General features: G+C 47.0%; 1 protein-coding gene and 1 long non-coding RNA gene across 2 annotated transcripts; one reads left to right on the plus strand and one right to left on the minus strand.

The window, feature by feature from the left end:
• Positions 1–9,896: 9,896 nt before the first annotated feature.
• On the minus strand, positions 9,897–11,362 carry LOC147988425 (uncharacterized). Its single transcript, XR_015616853.1, has 3 exons — positions 11,199–11,362; positions 10,384–10,450; positions 9,897–10,294 (listed from the first exon to the last, which is right to left on the minus strand). It is a non-coding gene; the product is annotated as an uncharacterized LOC147988425 (long non-coding RNA).
• Positions 11,363–12,642: 1,280 nt separating this feature from the next.
• LOC125532513 (disease resistance protein RPM1-like) lies at positions 12,643–19,179 on the plus strand. The gene is made up of 5 exons (XM_087534796.1): positions 12,643–12,774; positions 13,096–13,283; positions 13,480–14,095; positions 14,988–15,777; positions 19,106–19,179. The coding sequence occupies exons 2-5, from the start codon at positions 13,117–13,119 to the stop codon at positions 19,177–19,179; spliced, it is 1,647 nt and encodes a 548-aa protein (XP_087390922.1). The 5' UTR covers positions 12,643–12,774; positions 13,096–13,116.
• Positions 19,180–19,181: the final 2 nt, after the last annotated feature.

The following is a 19,181-nucleotide window of genomic DNA, read 5'->3' on the forward strand; positions in this document are numbered from 1 at the left end:
TCTACGTCAAGAACCATTCACGTCCACCTGTTTAAGTCCGGTTTCATGCCCCATTATAATGTTTGGACCAAGCACGGAGAAAGAGGGGTTATGATGGAAGACAATGAAGAAGAAGAGGACGACGACAGCTATCCTGGCCATGGGTTCCCTGAATACGATGATACAACAATGGGGGAAGAAGCTGAGCCGGTAATGCGGGAAGAAGCTGAGCCGGCAATGCGGGAAGAAGCTAAAGAAGAGGCATCATATGAGCCCGTTGATGATCTAGGTCGGGCCATTGCCGATGCAAAGAGAAACTGCGCAAGTGATTTGGAAAAGAAGAAGTTGCAGCGCATGTTAGAGGATCACAAAAAATTGTTGTACCCGAATTGCGTAGGTAACAAGAAAAAGATGGGCACCACACTGGAATTGCTGCAATGGAAGGCAGAGAATGGTGTATCTGACAAGGGATTTGGAAAGTTGCTGGTAATGATAAAGGATATGCTTCCAAAGGACAACGAATTGCCCGAGAGTACGTACGAAGCAAAAAAGGTTGTCTGCCCTCTAGGGTTAGAGGTGCAGAAGATACATGCATGCCCTAATGATTGCATCCTCTACCGCGGTGAGTACGAGGATTTGAACGCTTGCCCGGTATGTGGTGCATTGCGCTATAAGATCAGCCGCGATGACCCTGGTGATGTCGAGGGCCGGCGCCCCAGGAAGAAGATTCCTGCCAAGGTGATGTGGTATGCTCCTGTAATACCACAGTTGAAACGTTTGTTCCAAAACAAAGAGCATGCCAAGGCGATGCAATGGCACAGAGAAGACCGTAAGAAAGACGGAAAGTTGAGAGTACCCGCTGACGGGTCGCAGTGGAGAAAAATCGAAAAAAAGTACGGGAAGGAGTTTGCAGATGACGCAAGGAGCGTATGGTTTGGTCTAAGCGCAGATGGCATTAATCCTTTTGGGGAGCAGAGCAGCAACCATAGCACCTGGCCTGTGACTCTATGTTTGTATAACCTTCCTCCTTGGTTGTGCATGAAGCGGAAGTTCATTATGATGCCTGTGCTCATCCAAGGCCCTAAGCAACCCGGCAACGACATTGATGTGTACCTAAGTCCATTAGTTGAAGAACTCTTACAGCTGTGGAATGGAACAGGTGTACGTGCGTGGGATGAGCACATGGGGGAAGAATTTGACCTAAAGGCGTTGCTGTTCGTGACCATCAATGATTGGCCTGCTCTCAGTAACCTTTCAGGACAGACAAACAAGGGATACCGCGCATGCACACACTGTTTGGACGATACCGACAGTATATATTTGGCTAATAAGAATGTGTACCTGGGACATCGTCGATTTCTTCCAAGCAGGCATCCCGTAAGAAGGAAAGGCAATCATTTCAAAGGTGAGGCGGATCATCGGACAAAGCCTCGCCACCGTACTGGTGCTGATGTACATGATATGGTCAAGGATTTGAAGGTGGTCTTTGGAAAGGGTCCTGGTGGACAACCTGTTCCGAATGACGCTGACGGACGCGCACCCATGTGGAAGAAGAAATCTATATTTTGGGACCTGCCCTATTGGAAAGACCTCGAGGTCCGCTCCGCAATCGACGTGATGCACGTGACGAAGAATCTTTGTGTGACCCTGCTTGGCTTCTTCGGCATGTATGGGAAGACAAAAGATACACCTGAGGCACGGGAGGACCAGCAACGTATGCACGGAAAAGACGGCATACATCAGGGTCATGCAAGCTACGCTCTTACCAAAGAAGAGAAGGAAATCTTCTTTGAATGCCTGCTCAGTATTAAGGTACCATCTGGCTTCTCGTCGAATATAAAGGGAATAATAAACATGGCAGAGAAAAAGTTCCAGAACCTAAAGTCTCATGACTGCCACGTGATTATGACGCAACTGCTTCCGGTTGCATTGAAGGGGCTTCTACCGGAAAACGTTCGATTAGCTATTATGAAGCTATGTGCATTTCTCAATGCAATCTCTCAGAAGGTAATCGGTCCAGAAATCATACCAAGGTTACAGAATGATTTGGTGCAATGTCTTGTCAGTTTCGAGTTGGTGTTCCCACCATCCTTCTTCAACATCATGACGCACGTCCTAGTTCACCTATGCGAAGATATTAACGTTTTGGGTCCTGTATTTCTACACAATATGTTCCCCTTTAAGAGGTTCATGGGAGTCTTAAAGAAATATGTTCATAACCGTGCTAGGCCAGAAGGAAGCATCTCCAAGGGCCGTCAAAATGAGGAGGTCATTGAGTTTTGTATTGACTTTATTCCTGACCTTAAACCGATTGGTGTTCCTGAATCGCGACATAAGGGCAGACTGGATGGAAAAGGCACGCTAGGAGGGGAACAAATAATATGTATGGACGGACATTCTCTCACTGAAGCACACTACACAGTTCTACAGAATTCCGCCTTGGTGGCTCCGTATATGGATGAACACAAGAATTTGCTACGCTCCAAACACCCGGAGTGGTCTGATGACTGGATTACACGTGAACAAACCAGGAGTTTCGCCAGCTGGTTGCAAGCACGTACCATGCATGACACCTATATTGAAGATGACCTGTACTTGCTGTCCCAGTTACCATCTTCGAATATAATGACTTTCAAAGGGTACGAGATAAATTGTAATACATTTTACACGATCGCCCAAGATAAGAAGAGCACCAACCAAAACAGTGGTGTCCGCTTTGATGCAGAAACCAAGACGGGAAAGGAAACATATTATGGTTATATACAGGACATATGGGAACTTGACTATCGACGTGGTTTGAAGGTCCCTTTGTTTCAGTGAAAATGGGTCAATATGACACGAGGCGGGGTAACGAAAGACCCGCAGTACGGAATGACAACAGTGGATCTCAACAATCTTGCGTATGCAGACGAACCATTCGTCCTAGCCAATGATGTGACACAGGTTTTCTATGTGAAGGACATGTCTACCAAGCCAAAAAAAGAAAAGATAAGGAAGCGAATGCATCGTACGATGAGCCAAAGCGGCACATAGTTCTTTCTGGGAAGAGAAACATCGTGGGAGTGGATGACAAGACAGACAAGTCAGAAGATTATGAAAAGTTTGATGAAATTGCTCCATTCACAGTGAATATTGACCCGAGCATCCCGTTAAATGATGAAGATTTTCCATGGCTACGACGCAAAAGGACACACGCGAAGAAAAAGTTTCACACCCAAAGATCTGGGATGTGATCGGCTTAACTATATCACTTTCTTCTGTGTTTCACACCCAGGAGGGAATCTCTGTAATAGTTAGGGTAGCTAGTTATGTGTTTTGGCATTTGAAACGCGAAAAATTTTATGTGCAAGCAAATTCTTTCATGCATTTACGGATTTTTTCAGCTAAATGACCCTGAAATTGAAAAGCATTTCAAATGAACTCAAAAAAGGATGAAAGTTGGCATGGTATCATAATTTCACCCACATAGCATGTGCAAAAAAGTAGAGAGGGTTACCGCAAAAACTGGATGCACTTCGTGTACAAAATGGACAATCTGTTTCGAAGTATCAGGGTTTCGGACAAAAACTCATCTGTTACAAAGGCATTTCATTTTTTAAATAACCTAAGCATTACCAAATTGAATATAATGATAAAACACACTAATATTAAACATAAAAAAAGAATCACTAAAAAATCTATTTTCAAAGTTAAGTTATTCACAAAAATAAATAAAGCAAAAAAAATAAGAAAAAAAAGCCCACCTACTGGGCCACAGCGGCCTGCATACGACTAGAAACCCAAATTCAAGTTGGGCCAGGATGCAGGCCCGCTAGCCCAGTAGGCCCAACAGGGCATCGCAGAAGAGGTAGGCCCAGAAGGCCTGCTTAAGAGAGGAGCTCGAGACAGCAGCGACGGCGGGGCTTATAAGCAGGTGCGAGTGCCTCTCGGCTAGCGAGGTGGGACTAAACTTTTGTGCCCCTCGCCTGGCAGCGCACACCCTTTAGTACCGGGTCGTGGCACCAACCGGTACTAAAGGGGGGGCCTTTAGTACCGGTTGGAGCCACCAACCGGTACTAAAGGGGGTCGCTTCCCGCCGCTTGGGCTAGCCAAAACAGACCTTTAGTACCGGTTGGTGGCTCCAACCGGTACTAAAAGTGGGTTCTATATAAGAAAACACTTCAAAATTTCGTCAGTTTCTCATCTCTCCCTCTGCTTCTTCTCCTCTACACCGTCGCCCGCCGCCCCCGCCGTCTCCATATCCCTCGTCGCCGCCCCGGCCCGTCGCAGCCCCGTCCCCGTCGTCGCCGCCCCGTCGTCCCGTCCCCGTCGTCCCCGTCATCACCGCCGCCCCGTCCCGGCCGCGTCGTCACCGTCCCCGTCGTCGTCGCCGCCCCGGCCCGTACGTCCCCGTACCCATCGTCGCCGCCCCGTCGTCGCCGCGCCCGTCGCCGTCCCCGTCGCCGCGCGCCCCCCGTCGCCTCTCGCCTCGCCGGACGGTGAGCGCGCACACACACACATTTTTAGTTATATATTTTTCTGTTTTTTAGAAATTGTTAGACATTTTTTTTAGAAATAGTTAGAAATGTTAGAATTGTTAGAATAGTTAGAAATGTTAGAATTGTTAGAAATGTTAGAATTGTTAGATTTTTTTCTATTTTTTAGTTATAGAAATAGTTATAAAAAAGTTAGAATTGTTAGAAATTTTTCTGTTTTTTAGTTATAGAAATAGTTCTAAAAAAGTTAGAATTGTTAGAAATTTCTGTTTTTTAGTTATAGAAATAGTTATAAAAAAGTTAGAAATTTTTCTTTTTTTTAGTTATAGAAATATTAGAAATGTTAGTTATATATAGCATTATTAGAAACATTATAGAAATGTTAGAAATTTTAGTTATCAAAATCCAATCATTAAAAAAATGTTACTTTTTGCGGGCATATAGCTAGTATTTGTTGTCGACGATGCCCGGCCCGCATCCTCGCCGACGACACGTCCGCGACGACGTCCAGCTGACCCATGTCCGGGACTGGGCTCCGCCGGGCTGGCACTGGGAGGTGCTGCCTGGAGGGGCGCGCCGCTTGATGAGGAACCCGGCCCCGGGTCCCGTCGTCGACCCTGATCTCGTTTGGTGGCGTTCGCATGGGCCAGTTTCGGTGCGGAGGGAGCCGGCCCCGCCGGAGGTGGTACGTCGTCGTGTCAGGGAGGAGGACGAGCACGTCCATCGCTACATGGTTGCGTTAGAGGGCGGCAGGTTCTCCAATACCTGGCAGTTTGTTCAGGGATCTCACTTCAGCTATGACCCTGTGAGGGTTCCTTCTCTTTGGGTGTCCACCGCCCGCGCCGCAGGAACCGCGAGTGTCCTAGATTCTTCTGTAGTATTCGATCTTTAATTAGCTACCTAGCCAGTGATGTACTATTCAATATTATATATTATTCGAGACGATGTATTCGAGATTAAATCTATTATTCGAGACGATGTATTCGAGATTAAATCTATTATTTGAGACGATGTATTCGAGATTATATCTATTATTCGAGACGATGTATTCGAGATTATATCTATTATTCGAGACGATGTATTCGAGATTATATCTATTATTCGAGATTATACTAAATTGTTTTATATTTCTTTTAGCATAGTTAAATAAAAGCTATGGCGGACAATACCGACAGAGAGAGAGAACAGACCATGCTCGATATCATACGCGGGCCAGATGATGATCAAAATGAAGAAGATTTTGACGGCTCCGAATTTCTAAACAACACCGGAGAGGGTGATATGATATTCGATCGCGACGACCGAGTAGATGAAGTCATGAACTACGACGAAGAACATGTTGATCCTGAAACAACAAACACCGGCGAGGTATATATATTTATATAAGCAGGAATCTGGTGATCATCGCATGTTTTAAATGAGTTGAAGATATATTAACGAATCGATCTTTCTTCTTTCAGCCATCCGGATCGAGCAAATCTTCAGGCAAAAGGACGAAACGAGGCCCGAACAAAAAGTTAAAGGAGGGCGTAAAGTACAATATCGAGGCATTCAAACCTAATGGCGAACCATTAGCGCCTAAGAAGATTGCGGACAAGTTCGTTCGTCAGTGCGGAGTTCTTGTGAAGGACCAACTCCCGATCTCCCTTCAAGAATGGAGAAAGCCAGCAAAGCCACGTCCAAATGTTACTTTTGTCGACGAGAATAAAAAAACTGCTTTGGGATACTCTCATGAAACATTTCACCCTACCAGATAATTTCACAGAAGCAGATGTGCGGAAAGTCAAGGACGTTGCTTTTAGGAAGATGGCGGTTGCATTCAAGAACCACAAGAGAACGACGTGGGAGAAGTACGACAAGGGAGGAAGGAAGACTCCAGTATTCGAGGGGATACTAGAGAATCAAAGTGCTCATTGGGACGATTTCGTGAAATTCAAGGATTCAGAATTAGCTAAGGAACGGTCGAGAATAAACAAGAAGAATGTCGAAAAAAAGGATAAGTTCCATAAGCTGGGGCCAGGTGGCTACGCGGTGGCAATGCCTAAGTGGGATAAGTCTGAGAAAGAGATGAAGGATGCAAGTGTCACTCCGGTTACTAAGAGCTGGCCCCCCAGGTGCAGGACTTGGTTCTATGCGCATTGGGGGGAGTTGGACCCGAAGACAGGCAATGTTTCGACGAAGGCATGTCTGAACGGAGCCGACGATGCGCTACTTGTTGCAATAGAAGAGGCTCGATCGGGGGTGTTCCAGCCCAACAGAGAGAACGACGAGCTTACGCGTGCCCTGGGAAATCCTGAACACCCGGGAAGAACACGAGGCAAGGGCGCTATTCCGTGGTATGAGGGATTTTCAGACTGGAACGCCGACTACAGAACCCGTGCGAGAAAGAAGATTGCGGAGGAGAAGAAGAGGAAGATGGAGGAGGAGCAGAGGAAGCTCGACTATGAACGCCTTCAAGGCCTAGAAGCAAGTCAAGCGGAATTGGCAGCTAAATTCCAGCGGCAGCAGGAGCAGATCGACTCACTTAGCCAGCAAAGGGGGTCTCAGCAGCTGCAGCAGCTAGCGGATGATCCAGCATTGGATACCACCGCCCCATCCATGCCGAGAAGCAGTGTGGGTTCCGCCCCGGGCGACGCAGTAGTGCTGGATAGATACCCCGTGGATGACATCACGGAGAACACTAACTGCGAGCTACACTTCAAAATGAAGAACATATCCATGAAGGTGGCGGACGCCGTTGCTTTTTCAAATTCCCCCGAGGCAACCTTTCATTGCAACCCGATTCCAGCGGGCTATACTCGTGTCTTGGTTGATGAGGTGGTGGACCAATATTCGGGGCTGGAGCTTGACATTCCTGGAGGTGACGAGGAGCACACACTCGGAGATGCCAAACATCGTATCATCCTATGGAGAAAGGATTGCATCATTTTTCGAAGGCCACCGACACCGCGTCACCCGACTCCTCGTCAAAGTCCGCCACCGAGTCAGCAGACTCCCGCTCCTCCAAGTCCACCAACGCGTGAGGCCACTCCTCCTCCTCCAAGTCCGGCAAAGTGTCAGGCCACTCCTTCTCCAAGTCCGACACAGCGTCAGACGTCCACTCCTCCTCCAAGTCCGGCACAACCTCAGGCCACTCCTCCTCCAAGTCTGGCACAGCTTCAGGCCACTCCTCCTCGTCCAACTCAGCCCCGTCAGCCGTCTCCGCCGCCTCAGCAATCGCAGAAGAGACACCCCGCAGCTATGGTGCGTAGCGGTACCAGTCGAGGTCATAGTACAGGAAGTACAGGTGGAGGCAAGCGATATAAATATGGTCCAAACCTCACTACTCCTCTTCCTGTGAGGGCTTACGACAGGACCGAGGAGCAAACCAATGCCATAGTGCGGGCAGAAGTCGACGCCCATTTTAGACCGAAACTGCCACCGCGGCCAAGGGAGAAAGTGCCTGTGGAAGTAGTTGACCACTTCATTCGTATAGCTCAATCACCAGCTCCTAAACCTGTTGACACAGACTATGAGCGCCACATCAGGAAGTTACATCGACAACGTCTACAGAAGGAGGCGAGCTCGCGCTCGAGCAAACAACAAGCTGCTGTCGAAAAATGCGGGAAAACCGTTGCCCAGCTGGGAGAACAGGCGGCGCAATCGATCCCCCCGCTTGTTGTGCCGCCAACAACACGTGACAGTACGCGCGCCCAATATTATTGTGGCCAAATAGTTTACGTTCCCGAGGTGGGCGATGTGGTAATAACCCAGGAGCATATAATGCAGGCTGAAGAACTCAAGATCACTGTTGGACAACTCCTCGAGATCGAGGACATGCCTGTGATTACAGAGGAAATAAAATGGAAATATGTCCGAGGCCAACCTTTGGTCGAGCCAGAAGATGTCAAGAAGCTCCCAACGAGAATGTATGAATTGCATCAATGGTACATGGACATTATCAAGAGATCCGATCGAGAGTCCCTCATGGTGTATGTCAAGAAGGATCATTACTACCATGAGAAAGCTGTGGCGTTGAGTATTCTGAACTGTTTCAGTTATACAATCAAGACGCACTCAACAAATCTATCGTCAGTTGCTATTGTCTGTAAGTGATTTCTTTCTGTAATTTAAGTCTCAAGCTAGCTGTAGTGATCCTTTTGATCAATCATTACCTGTAATTATCCTCACTATATTCTTTTCTGTGGTATTATGCAGGATGAAGATGTATGAAATAAGAAACGGTGGACGCTATGGCATTGGGTTCATTGACCCAAACACCGTTAATGAATACACATGGAAAATGAACAAGTATTATGAAAAGCAGGTAGAGGACAGCATGCTAGAGTTCTTGAAGCGCCTCAAATATAATGAAGATATACTACTTCCTTACAACTTTCAGTGAGTCACACTTTTTTGTACTACAAATTCTCTATTTTTGCCTACTAGCTAGCTACATGTTTTTGCTTACATATGCCCGCTTAATTAAGACATGCAAACGTGTGTGCATGCAGATTTCACTGGATCTTGTGTATCATTAAAGTTGACGCCGGAACAGTTGAAATACTGGACTCGCTACTCAAAGCAAATAGTGACTACAACATCTTGTATGGGATAGTCAACAGGTAATTTCAATCATTATTAACTATATATATCTCGGCCTATTTAGTTCGTCATTTCATGATATGAACTATTTAATAACCCCTTTATTCATTTTCTTTGTCGGCGGGCAGGGCTTGGGCAAGGTTCATCAGCGTCACGGAAGGCGAATGGAAACCACAGCTGAAATGGTTTCGATCCAAGGTAAGTAATTAAGTAGTACTAGGTAGCTAGCTAGCTGCCATCTCTTTAATTATCATGCTTGATTAATTATTATCTGATCAAATTAAATTCCATTCTCGTAATAAAGGCCCTAAAGCAGGCGCAGGGGGATGATCTGTGTGCATTCTGCGTTTGCGAGAACATTCGCATGATGGCGTCCGAAAGGAGCAGATCTCAAAGACAAGAATGGGTACGCTTGTCAAAACACTATTCATAATTTTTACACCATTATCGATATCTAGTCACACAACTAATACACATGCATATTGATCTCCTTCTTAACAGTTCAAAGAGGTGCGGGACAAGCTCTTAGAAACGGAGCGCGTAGAAGCACTTCAAGAGGAAATAGCGGGATTTTTGCTCGACCAGGTCATAAATCCGAAGGGAGAATACTATTACCCGCTACCGCCCCCATCGAACAGGTCATGAACCACTTCCAATTGTCATCGTACTCCGAAGGCACCAATTAGGCTAATGCCACTGGCTCCGAAGGCAACATGCATATGTAGGAGAAATTGTATATAGCTATACATGTGTGTATGTGTAAATTAATATGATGGTTTGTGAGACATTGATGATATATATATATGACTGGTTCTACTAGAAATTTATTTATATATATATATATATATATATGCATAATGTGTACAATGTGTAGTACCGTAAAATACCAGCAAACGAAAAAGAATTAAAATGGAAAACACAAAATTAAATGAAAAAGAAATCATAAAACCAAAACCCCCCAAATATTTTAGTACCGGTTGGTGTTACCAACCGGTACTAAAGGGCTCCCGGCCCCCGAAGCTGGCTCGTGCCACGTGGTTTTCCTTTAGCACCGGTTCGTGCTGAACCGGTACTAAAGGGGGGGGCCTTTAGTGCCGAAATGTTAGTGCCGGTTCCTAAACCGGCACTAAAGGGCCTTACGAACCGATGCTATTGCCCGGTTCTGCACTAGTGGACGCCGATTTAGTACATATCCATCATTTCCCGAGCGTCGCTGCTATGTCCCACATCTTCGAAGTTCGTTGTTGCATCCATGCCTGCGAGAAAAGTAATTGTAACAACCTGAAATCACGGTCTCTTCTTTGTAGCCTTATTTACGAAAGAAGACTGTGTGATGGGGCAGTACCAGCTAAAGACAGCAAGATTTCTTCACCTCCGGGGTGTTCCTCAAGAAACTTGGTCACATCATACACCTATGGAAGAAGAATATTTTCTTTAGTGAGTACTTTCCGACGATGACGACGATGATGAACAGCAACAATAATCACCACAACAGAGCGAATCTGACTCTTCTAATCGATCGACCCATGGACTGAAAAGCTAGCCGTTCTGCTCCTGATCGATTCTCTGGACGTGAACTAGTAGTACGTATGTGGTAGTGCTTCTAGCTAGCAGGTACACGGTAATATATTAGGCAAAGCAAACTAGTACTACCTCCGTTTCAGTTTACAAGTTCTACACGTATACCTAGGTTGCCAATTTTATCACCTTCATATAAACTATATAACACAAAAATTATACGGTTTGAAAATAGAATATCTAAAGTTTATATTGGTATATTTTTTGTAATATATGACTTGTATTAGGTTGGCCAAATTGACGACCTAGGGGTACGCGCACGTCCTGTAAACTGAGAAAGAGGTAGTACCGAAGGTCCTCGAGTATGCTTGGATACAATCCAGAAACAAGCAACAAATCCCATAAAGCTAGCAATGGACAGAACTAATTATCAGAGAGTAGATGCAAATAATAACGTGAAAAAAAATAGGTGGTCGTCCGTGTCGTCCACCAGGAACCTAATCACATCTTATTTCGCCCATCAAGCTAGCCTAAACACTAGCAGGAGTCAGATCAGGAATCGACAAGTCTACTACTACTACTGATCCACTTAGGGAATATATACCATGTAAGGAGGCACATGATAAAGTGAAAAGAAGCGACCTTGCCGGCGATGAGGAGCCAGCAATCGTTGCTGGAGTGGTGCTGGGCGACCTCCTCCATGGTAAACACCATGGCCATCTTTCTTCGATTGAGTGCACAGAGAGAGAATGGAGAGGGTCAATGCATGGGATGCTGTTTACATAGATAGGAGGAGGGGTGGTGAGGTGGGGGAGGCGTGGTGGCGGGTGGTAGAGAGTTGACTTAGGGCCGTTTCAAGTGGAAATATTTATAGCTTAATTAAGGCAGTCCCAATGCTACAGCAAGTATATTATGCAAACTAAGCCAACAAAAATTCTGATGTTTTGTTGACGCTTCAAAATGCATGATGGCAAAGAGCGGCTCAAAGCTATAACAAGATGATGTAAATTTATGGTTGGAAGTAACCATTGGAGGGACCTCTCCAAGATGATCAACATAGATAGAGTATTTAACAAAAAAAAGCTACCACTTTACAGATATGCGTCCCACATAACTACCATTTTAAAAAGTGGCCAAAAACTACAAAAATTTCGTAATTTTATGACTAAAAACTACCACTTTTAGAAAATAGCCAAAACGATTTAAACACGTTTATGACATGTGGGACCCACCCGTCAGGGCTAACGTGGCAGCAAAGTCAACTCTGACGGCTGTCTCCATCGCAAGTCGTGGCTGCCGCCTATGCGGACCTCCGCCGTGTGCTCCGTCGCAGGCTACCGATGCATGGCTATCGACATGGATCTCCGTCCGAGGCTGCCGATGTGGCGATCATCTATATCGATCTCCATCCGGGGTTGCCGATGTGGCAACCATCTACATCGATCTCTGTCTGAGGCTGCCGATGTGGCGACCATCTACATCGATCTCCGTCTGAGGCTGCCGATGTGGCGACCATCTACATCGATCTCCATCCGGGGCTGCTGATGTGGCAACCATCTACATTGATCTCCATCCGAGGCTGCCGTTGCAACAGCCACACACACACGGCCTATCACTCATATTGGTTGCAGACTTCCGACCTTGTCGTCGCAATCGGCCGTGTGTAGATGCACATTCCGTCGTGGCCGCCGCAGAATTTCGGCGAGATCAGGAATTAGCAGAGCCGCTCTCTGCTTGGGGAGGGGGGTGTTTAGAAAATTCACAGCCTAACTTAGGATGGAGGCGGGCCTTTTCCTGCAAAAAGAGGACCGATGCATAGTAGGCACGAGATTTCGACCGGACGGCCGACGATGAGAGAATGCAGGGATGCACAAACATGTGTGGATTTATAGGATACGACGCCTACAAAGGAAGTATCTACTTCCTCTGTTTCTAAATACAAGTAATTTTAAAGAATATATTTTATATAACGGGCGTTAAGCGGGGGTTTCGTGGAACAAAGGAGTCCCTCCACCAGCTCCCGCCGCCCGCGTGTCAACTTGAAGCATCCATCCCAGATCGGAGGGCCCACATTCAATTTCTTTTCTTCCTATTTCTCACCGGAAAGAGCTGCGTGTACTATTGCAGTCTTCCCCGGCTGTACAAGGAAAGCAAAATACTCGGCTGGGAGGGGGAAGGCAAATCGCCAGCTGGTCGTCGTCATCGTTGCCGCCGGAAGGTTGGTTCTCTTCTCCCCTTCCCTTCCCTTCTTCCTAGCTCGCGTCGCCACGCTGCACTGAGCGACTGAGACTATACTTTGTTTTATTGTGTTGTGGGATACGAAGAGGAGAGAAAGAAATTCAGTGTGAGGCTGTTAGTTGAGATTTGGCTGCTGCTGCTTCTGCTTGATTCCGCTGCTTAGAGGGTAAGGACTAAGGAGTGCGTGAAAGTGAGGGTATGGGAGAGATACAACCAGGATAGATCGATGCCCCTACTCTAGTTGTTTCGATGCTCATAGTTGTTGTCCGTGATGCTCTACTTGTTTCTACTGATTTTACAGCTTCTTTCTTCATCAACAACCATGGCAGAGGCTGTTGTCGGGCAGCTGCTGGTGACGCTGGGCGGGACGCTGGCGAAAGAGGCAGTGACCTACGGTGGGGCGCTGCTGTGCAAGGAAGCTGCAGCCTTGAGGGTTCTCTTCGGCAAGATCCGCCAGTCCAAGGTGGAGCTGCAGAACATGCAAGCATACTTGCGGCCAAGGTTGTCAGAATCGTGATTCTATTGTACGATTCTACGACTTTACGATCCAAACTAACCCCTCTGATTCTACGATTTTAGTCTCTAGAATCTACGTTTCTACGATCCTGATAGTGAAGATTCCACGATTTACGATCCAACCATCGGAGCTCCGATCTGATTCAGAATCACGATTCTGACAACCTTGCCTGCGGCAGGCAGAGCGGTTCAAGGACACCGATGAGACAATATCCATCTTCGTTGGTGAGATCAGGGGCCTCGCCTTCCAGATCGAGAACGTCGTCGACGAGTTCGCCTACAAGCTGGAGGACTGCAAGCATGGAGGGTTCGCTGGCAAGATGAAGAAGAGGCTCAAACATATAAAGACCTGGCGCCGCCTGGAGGCCAAGCTCCAAGAAATCGAAGCCCAACTGCAGCATGCCAACCGGAGGAAGAGAGATTATGCCGTCACCGGCAGATCTGCTACTGCTGGCAGATCTGGAGGTCAAGCTTTGCACTTCACCGGGGATGGGGACCTTGTGGGGATTGAAGAGCACAAGGAAAGGTTGATACAGTGGCTGACCGGCGGTGGTGATGGTTTGGAGCAGAGCAGCAGCAAAGTCACCCTCGTGTGGGGGATGCCTGGTGTTGGTAAAACCACTCTTGTTGATCATGTGTACGACACCGTGAAAGAGGATTTCAATGCCGCAGCATGGATAACTGTGTCGGAAAGTTACCGTATTGAGGATTTGCTTAAGAAGATCGCCGCTCAGTTCGGAGTCACGGTTGATGTCGCCAACATTGAGATGAAAGGTCTAGCGAAGTCCATCCACAAGAGTGTGGTTTTAACTAACTCGGCCTACATGGTACCCCATATCGCAATCATTCATTCTGGCTTCTGATTCATGTGGATGTGTGCACCGATGCAGAAATAAGCAGCTAGCGTCAGGCGCTCAGAGCTTAATCCTGAGGCCTACGAATGTCCATCAGACTAGGTCCACTGCATTCTTTTGTCCACCATCGACGCGTGTACAGGCAACACTGTCTCTCTCCCGTGATCACCACTGTCGTATCTCTCTCCTACTCTCACGTCAAATTCTAGCGACAACTCTCTCTGCCATGAAAAGATTTTTTTCTCTCTTTAAATACTCTTCATCACTTGTATCTCTCTCATACAGTTTCTCTCTGTCCACTTTCTCTCTTAATTCCCAAAAAATGAGCAACAAAAACTGCTCTCACACATCTTGATCTTTTCTTTAAAAACTGTATGAGTGGATTGACGCATCTTGATTTCTTGTTTGCACAAACACAATCCGCCGCATCTGACCAAGTAAATTTCTCTCATACTGTTTCTCTCTCTGTCCTAAAACTGCTCTCTCTCTCTCAACTTTCTCTCTCTGTGTCACCAGTTCTCTCACACGAGGATGATGTATTATACTTGCTGCTTAGTAATCAGAAAAGAACGGTGCATGTCAGCGAGTCACGGGTGGCACAGGAGCACAAGCAGCCAAACCTGATGTTGACTACACACTGTAGGCGAGGCTGCAGGGCCCTGTCCCCTGCGGTTCACTGTACATCTGTGAAAGACAAAGAAATGCTTAATATAGCATGCACCTGCTAATAGTCTGAAGTGTCTCGGCCCACCTCGTGCATCCCAAGACAGACAAACGGCCATGATTGTGGGTACCGCGGAGCTCGATCTATACTGCAACTTTTCGCATCCACAACTACCTTCAAGGTAAAAAGTACATCTTGATCCTGGATGATGTTTGGGCTGAGCGCCTGTGGCCAGAGATAAGGGATATCTTCCCAACATCTAATTGTACCGGCCGAGTTGTTATGACATCAAGAAAGCAGGCAGTGTTGGCAACTAGGGAGTCTGCATATGCAATTCACTTGGAACCACTACAAGCACATCACTCCTGGGTGTTGTTCTGCAAAGGGGTATTTTGGAATGCTGATGACAAAAAGTGCCCTTTGGAGCTGCGGTTATTGGCTCGTAAGTTCATAGCGAAGTGTGATGGCTTGCCTATTGCTATTGCATGCATTGGCCGCCTACTCTCCTGTAAACCCCAAACTTCTGCTGAATGGGAGGATGTGTACAGGTGTTTGGATTCGCAGTTGGCGAAAGATGTGATCCCAAATTCTGATAGGGTCCTAAAGGTCAGCTTGGAGGACCTTCCATATGATTTGAAGAATTGTTTGTTACATTGTGCATTATCCCCGGAAGATTATGTATTAAAGAGAAGGATAATGAGGCAATGGATTGCGGCAGGGTTTATCAAGGAAAATGAAGGGAACAAAACATTGGAGGAAGTGGCAGAGGGATACTTGGCTGAGCTTGTAAACCGAAGCCTACTGCAGGTAGTGGAAAGGAATTATGCCGGACGACTGAAACGATGTCGGATGCATGATGTCATACGCCTTCTTGCCCTCAACAAAGCCAAGGAGAACGACGAGCTCACAATGGCCCTCGGGAATCCTGAGCACCCTGGACGGACACGAGGCACGCCAGGCTCCATTCCGTGGAAGGTTGGGTTTCCGGACACAGGCGGTTACAAATCCCATGAGAGGAGGAAAAAAAGTGCAGCAGACCCAAATACAGGCGCTGCAAGCAAGGGTAGACGCGATAGAGGAACGAGAAGCAAATCACAGCAAACGTACTGCCGAAGCCTCCCCCGAAGCTACCCCGCCATCTCAGCGCAGAAGCAGCGTGGCTTCCACCGAGCTGCTTCAGCTGGAGCATGCCTTGACGGCTCCTGCCAGCTATCCCGTGGATGCTATAACGGAGTCTCAAAACTGCCACCTTATGACGCAATGGATGAATTTGAAGGTCAAGACGGCTGTTGGCTCTATTTATCCTACTGAACCCGGCGCAACTTTTCATTGCCGGCCGATTCCAGAAGGATATGCTAGGGTGATGGTGGATGAGATAACGGAGGGATTTGAGGACCTCCAGCTTGACCACCCTACCGGTGAAGGGGAGACTCGGCTGGGGTCTGCTCTGAAGACTCCATGCCTATGGCGGAAGGAGCTCATCAACCTTTCGAACTGGACGCCACCGCCTCCTCCTCCTCCTCCGGCGAGTCAGGGCACTCTGCCTCCACCGCCTCCTCCTCCGGCGAGTGACGATCAGGGCCCTCGGCCGGCTCCTTCTCCGGCGCGTGGCGGCACTCCGCCTCCTTCTCCGCCTGCGCCGACGCGTCCGAGCAGCCAGCCTCCTCCTTCTCCGCCTCGTCAGCAAGGGCGGAAGAGACCTGCCGCCGCTCCAGCTGCTCCGGCGCGTCGTAGTCCTTCTCCTCCGCCGCTTAAGCAAGTAAAGAAGACAACCGCTCCGTCTGCTCGGTCGGCGTCTAGCAGTACAATCAGAGGCGGGAGGACATACAGATTCAGTCCTTCTCTGAAGACTCCAGAGAAGTTACCATATGAGAGGACCCTGGAGGAGAACACCGAGATCGCGCGAGAAGAAGTGAGGAACTTCTTTGAAGGGGTGAAAGAAAAGAAACATCCACCTCCGGAGGAGAAGGTAGATCGGGTGAAAGTGAAGCGCACTCTGGCTGCCCTGACAAAACCACCGAAGTCTGATCCGCCGAAAGGAAACTATGACTGCATTATTGGAAAGGAATTTGCCGAAGCGGAGCGGTCAGGAAGTACTGTCAGTGATCAAAGGCTGAAAGAACGACGAGCTGGGAAACAAATTGCCCAACTCGGCGAACAAGTGAAGCAATCGTGCCCCCCGCTCAAGGTGCCTAGCCACAACGTCGATAATGATCCGAGGATGGTGCCCGGTTATAGCAATCTTGCAGATTACCTGCCCGACGAAGTACATTATGAACCCACGGAGGTGCAGATACAAAGATACGAGTACGGGAAGCCTCTCGTCAAAGATGAAAGATCTCTATCAACGATGATGCGAAGATTGCATGATTGGTACTTGAAAATCTGCAGAGACTCTGGGGGGAGGAGTACTTTGTATGCGAGAGTTAAACCGGAGCATGACCTCGTTGGAATTGATCTGTTGCCTGTTCCATTTGAGGAGTTCTATCAGTTTTTCAATCAATTGGCCCTCGATAAAACAACGGTCACCTGCTACTGTCTGTAAGTAGTACTACTTCTGTCATTAAGTTTCTCTATATAGCTTAGCTCTTTCATTGCATGTATTTATAATCATCCTCACTATATTATGCAGATTGAAGATCGCGAATTGAAGAAAAGACAAGTCGGTAATATTGGGTTCATTAACACATATCTCATAGATGCAACTCAGGTTAAACTTCATGCCGCAGCTACCGAGGCCAGCTTGCTACGATCGTTCGTAATAAATCAAAACAAAGATATAATACTCTTTCCTTACAACTTCAGGTGAGTGTTACTGTCTTGTGCGTATTCGGTTTCCCTTATATATTAGTCAAGGTTATAGTAATGTAATTGATGAGTTATGCATGTGTGTGCAGTTACCACTATATTCTCCTAGAGATTAAGCTTGAGCAGGGAGTAGTAACCGTCTTGGACTCTAAACGAAAAGATCCCAAGGAGTATGCGGACATGACTGAAATCCTCAAGAAGTAAGTTAAATCGATCATTATCCACCATATCAGCAACTTTGTTCATTTCCTGATATCAAATAATTGTTTTCTTTGTCCGGCAGGGTTTGGAGAAAATTCACCAAAACAGTTCCGGGACTGCCGAAGGAGCTGGAATTTAGACACCCGAAAGTAAGTACTATAGTAGCATGTTCCGCGCATCTCCTAGTGATTCAAGCGCTAGTTTCATCAATACCATTTAGCATTCTTGCTTATCAGTTTGATTGACCTCTATTTCTTGTAAAGTGGTTGTGGCAGGAACAAGGGAATGATTTCTGTGGATACTACATCTGCGAGTCCATCCGCCACACGACCTGTGAGCGGGGCGGGTACTCTAACGAACAATATGAAGTACGTAAATAACAACATTCACAATTTTATTTTATTACCATCATTTGTGTTGAGTTTCATTCATTTATATATATATATATATATATATATATATATATATATATATATGTATTGACCCCCTTCTTCAAATTAGATGTTTCGGAAGCGGGATGAACTCCTAGCACCAGCTCGCATGCGAGCAATTCAAGAGGAATTGGCGGCATTCTTTCTTGACCACGTGATCCCTGAAGACGGAGAATTCTATGTGGACCCTGAGTCCGTATGATTATATTTGTAAGAGATAATTATTGTATATATGTAGCCGGTAGTGTCAGATAGATATACGAGAACTTGTTGTTCGACCAATCTCTCGGAGAAGGAGAGGTGGTCGATATCACTTCTCTCTGTATATATGCATATATGTTCATGACGATCTTCTGTTTCCTTCGTTTGCTTACTAGCTAGCTAGCGTGTCTAGTCCTCTCTATATACGTATGTATAGTACGTAGCGTCGACCAAGCACGGACATAACAGAGGACACTTCTCTCTATTAATTATAACTAGCTAACACAATATATGAAACACCTAAATTAACCCCCCAAAACCCCCAACCCCCCCCCCCCTTTCAAAAAAAAACAAAAACCCCAGCCACAGAAGTGCTGACGCGTGGATGCCTATTGGTCCCGGTTGGTGCCACCAACCGGGACCAAAGGGTCTCCTGACTAGGCTCTGCGCACTGCCCACGTGGAGACCCTTTGGTCCCGGTTCTGGATTGAACCGGGACTAAAGGAGGGAGGTATTAGTACGGGACTAAAGGCCCTTACGAACCGGGACTATAGGCCCTTTTTCTACCAGTGTCCGTGGTTGAAGGGTTCCATGCATTTCAAATTTTAGCTTCACTACTTGGATCAATGGTTGCAGGAAGTCACCAACAAGGGGCGTCGTTTGCGGCACACTTTGGTGGTAACAACTTCTTCTTTCACCCGAGCCTCTGAAA

This window comes from Triticum urartu, chromosome 1A (genome assembly GCF_056163025.1).
Source record: "Triticum urartu cultivar PI428250 chromosome 1A, HENAU_Tu73, whole genome shotgun sequence".
Classification (NCBI taxonomy): domain Eukaryota; kingdom Viridiplantae; phylum Streptophyta; class Magnoliopsida; order Poales; family Poaceae; genus Triticum; species Triticum urartu.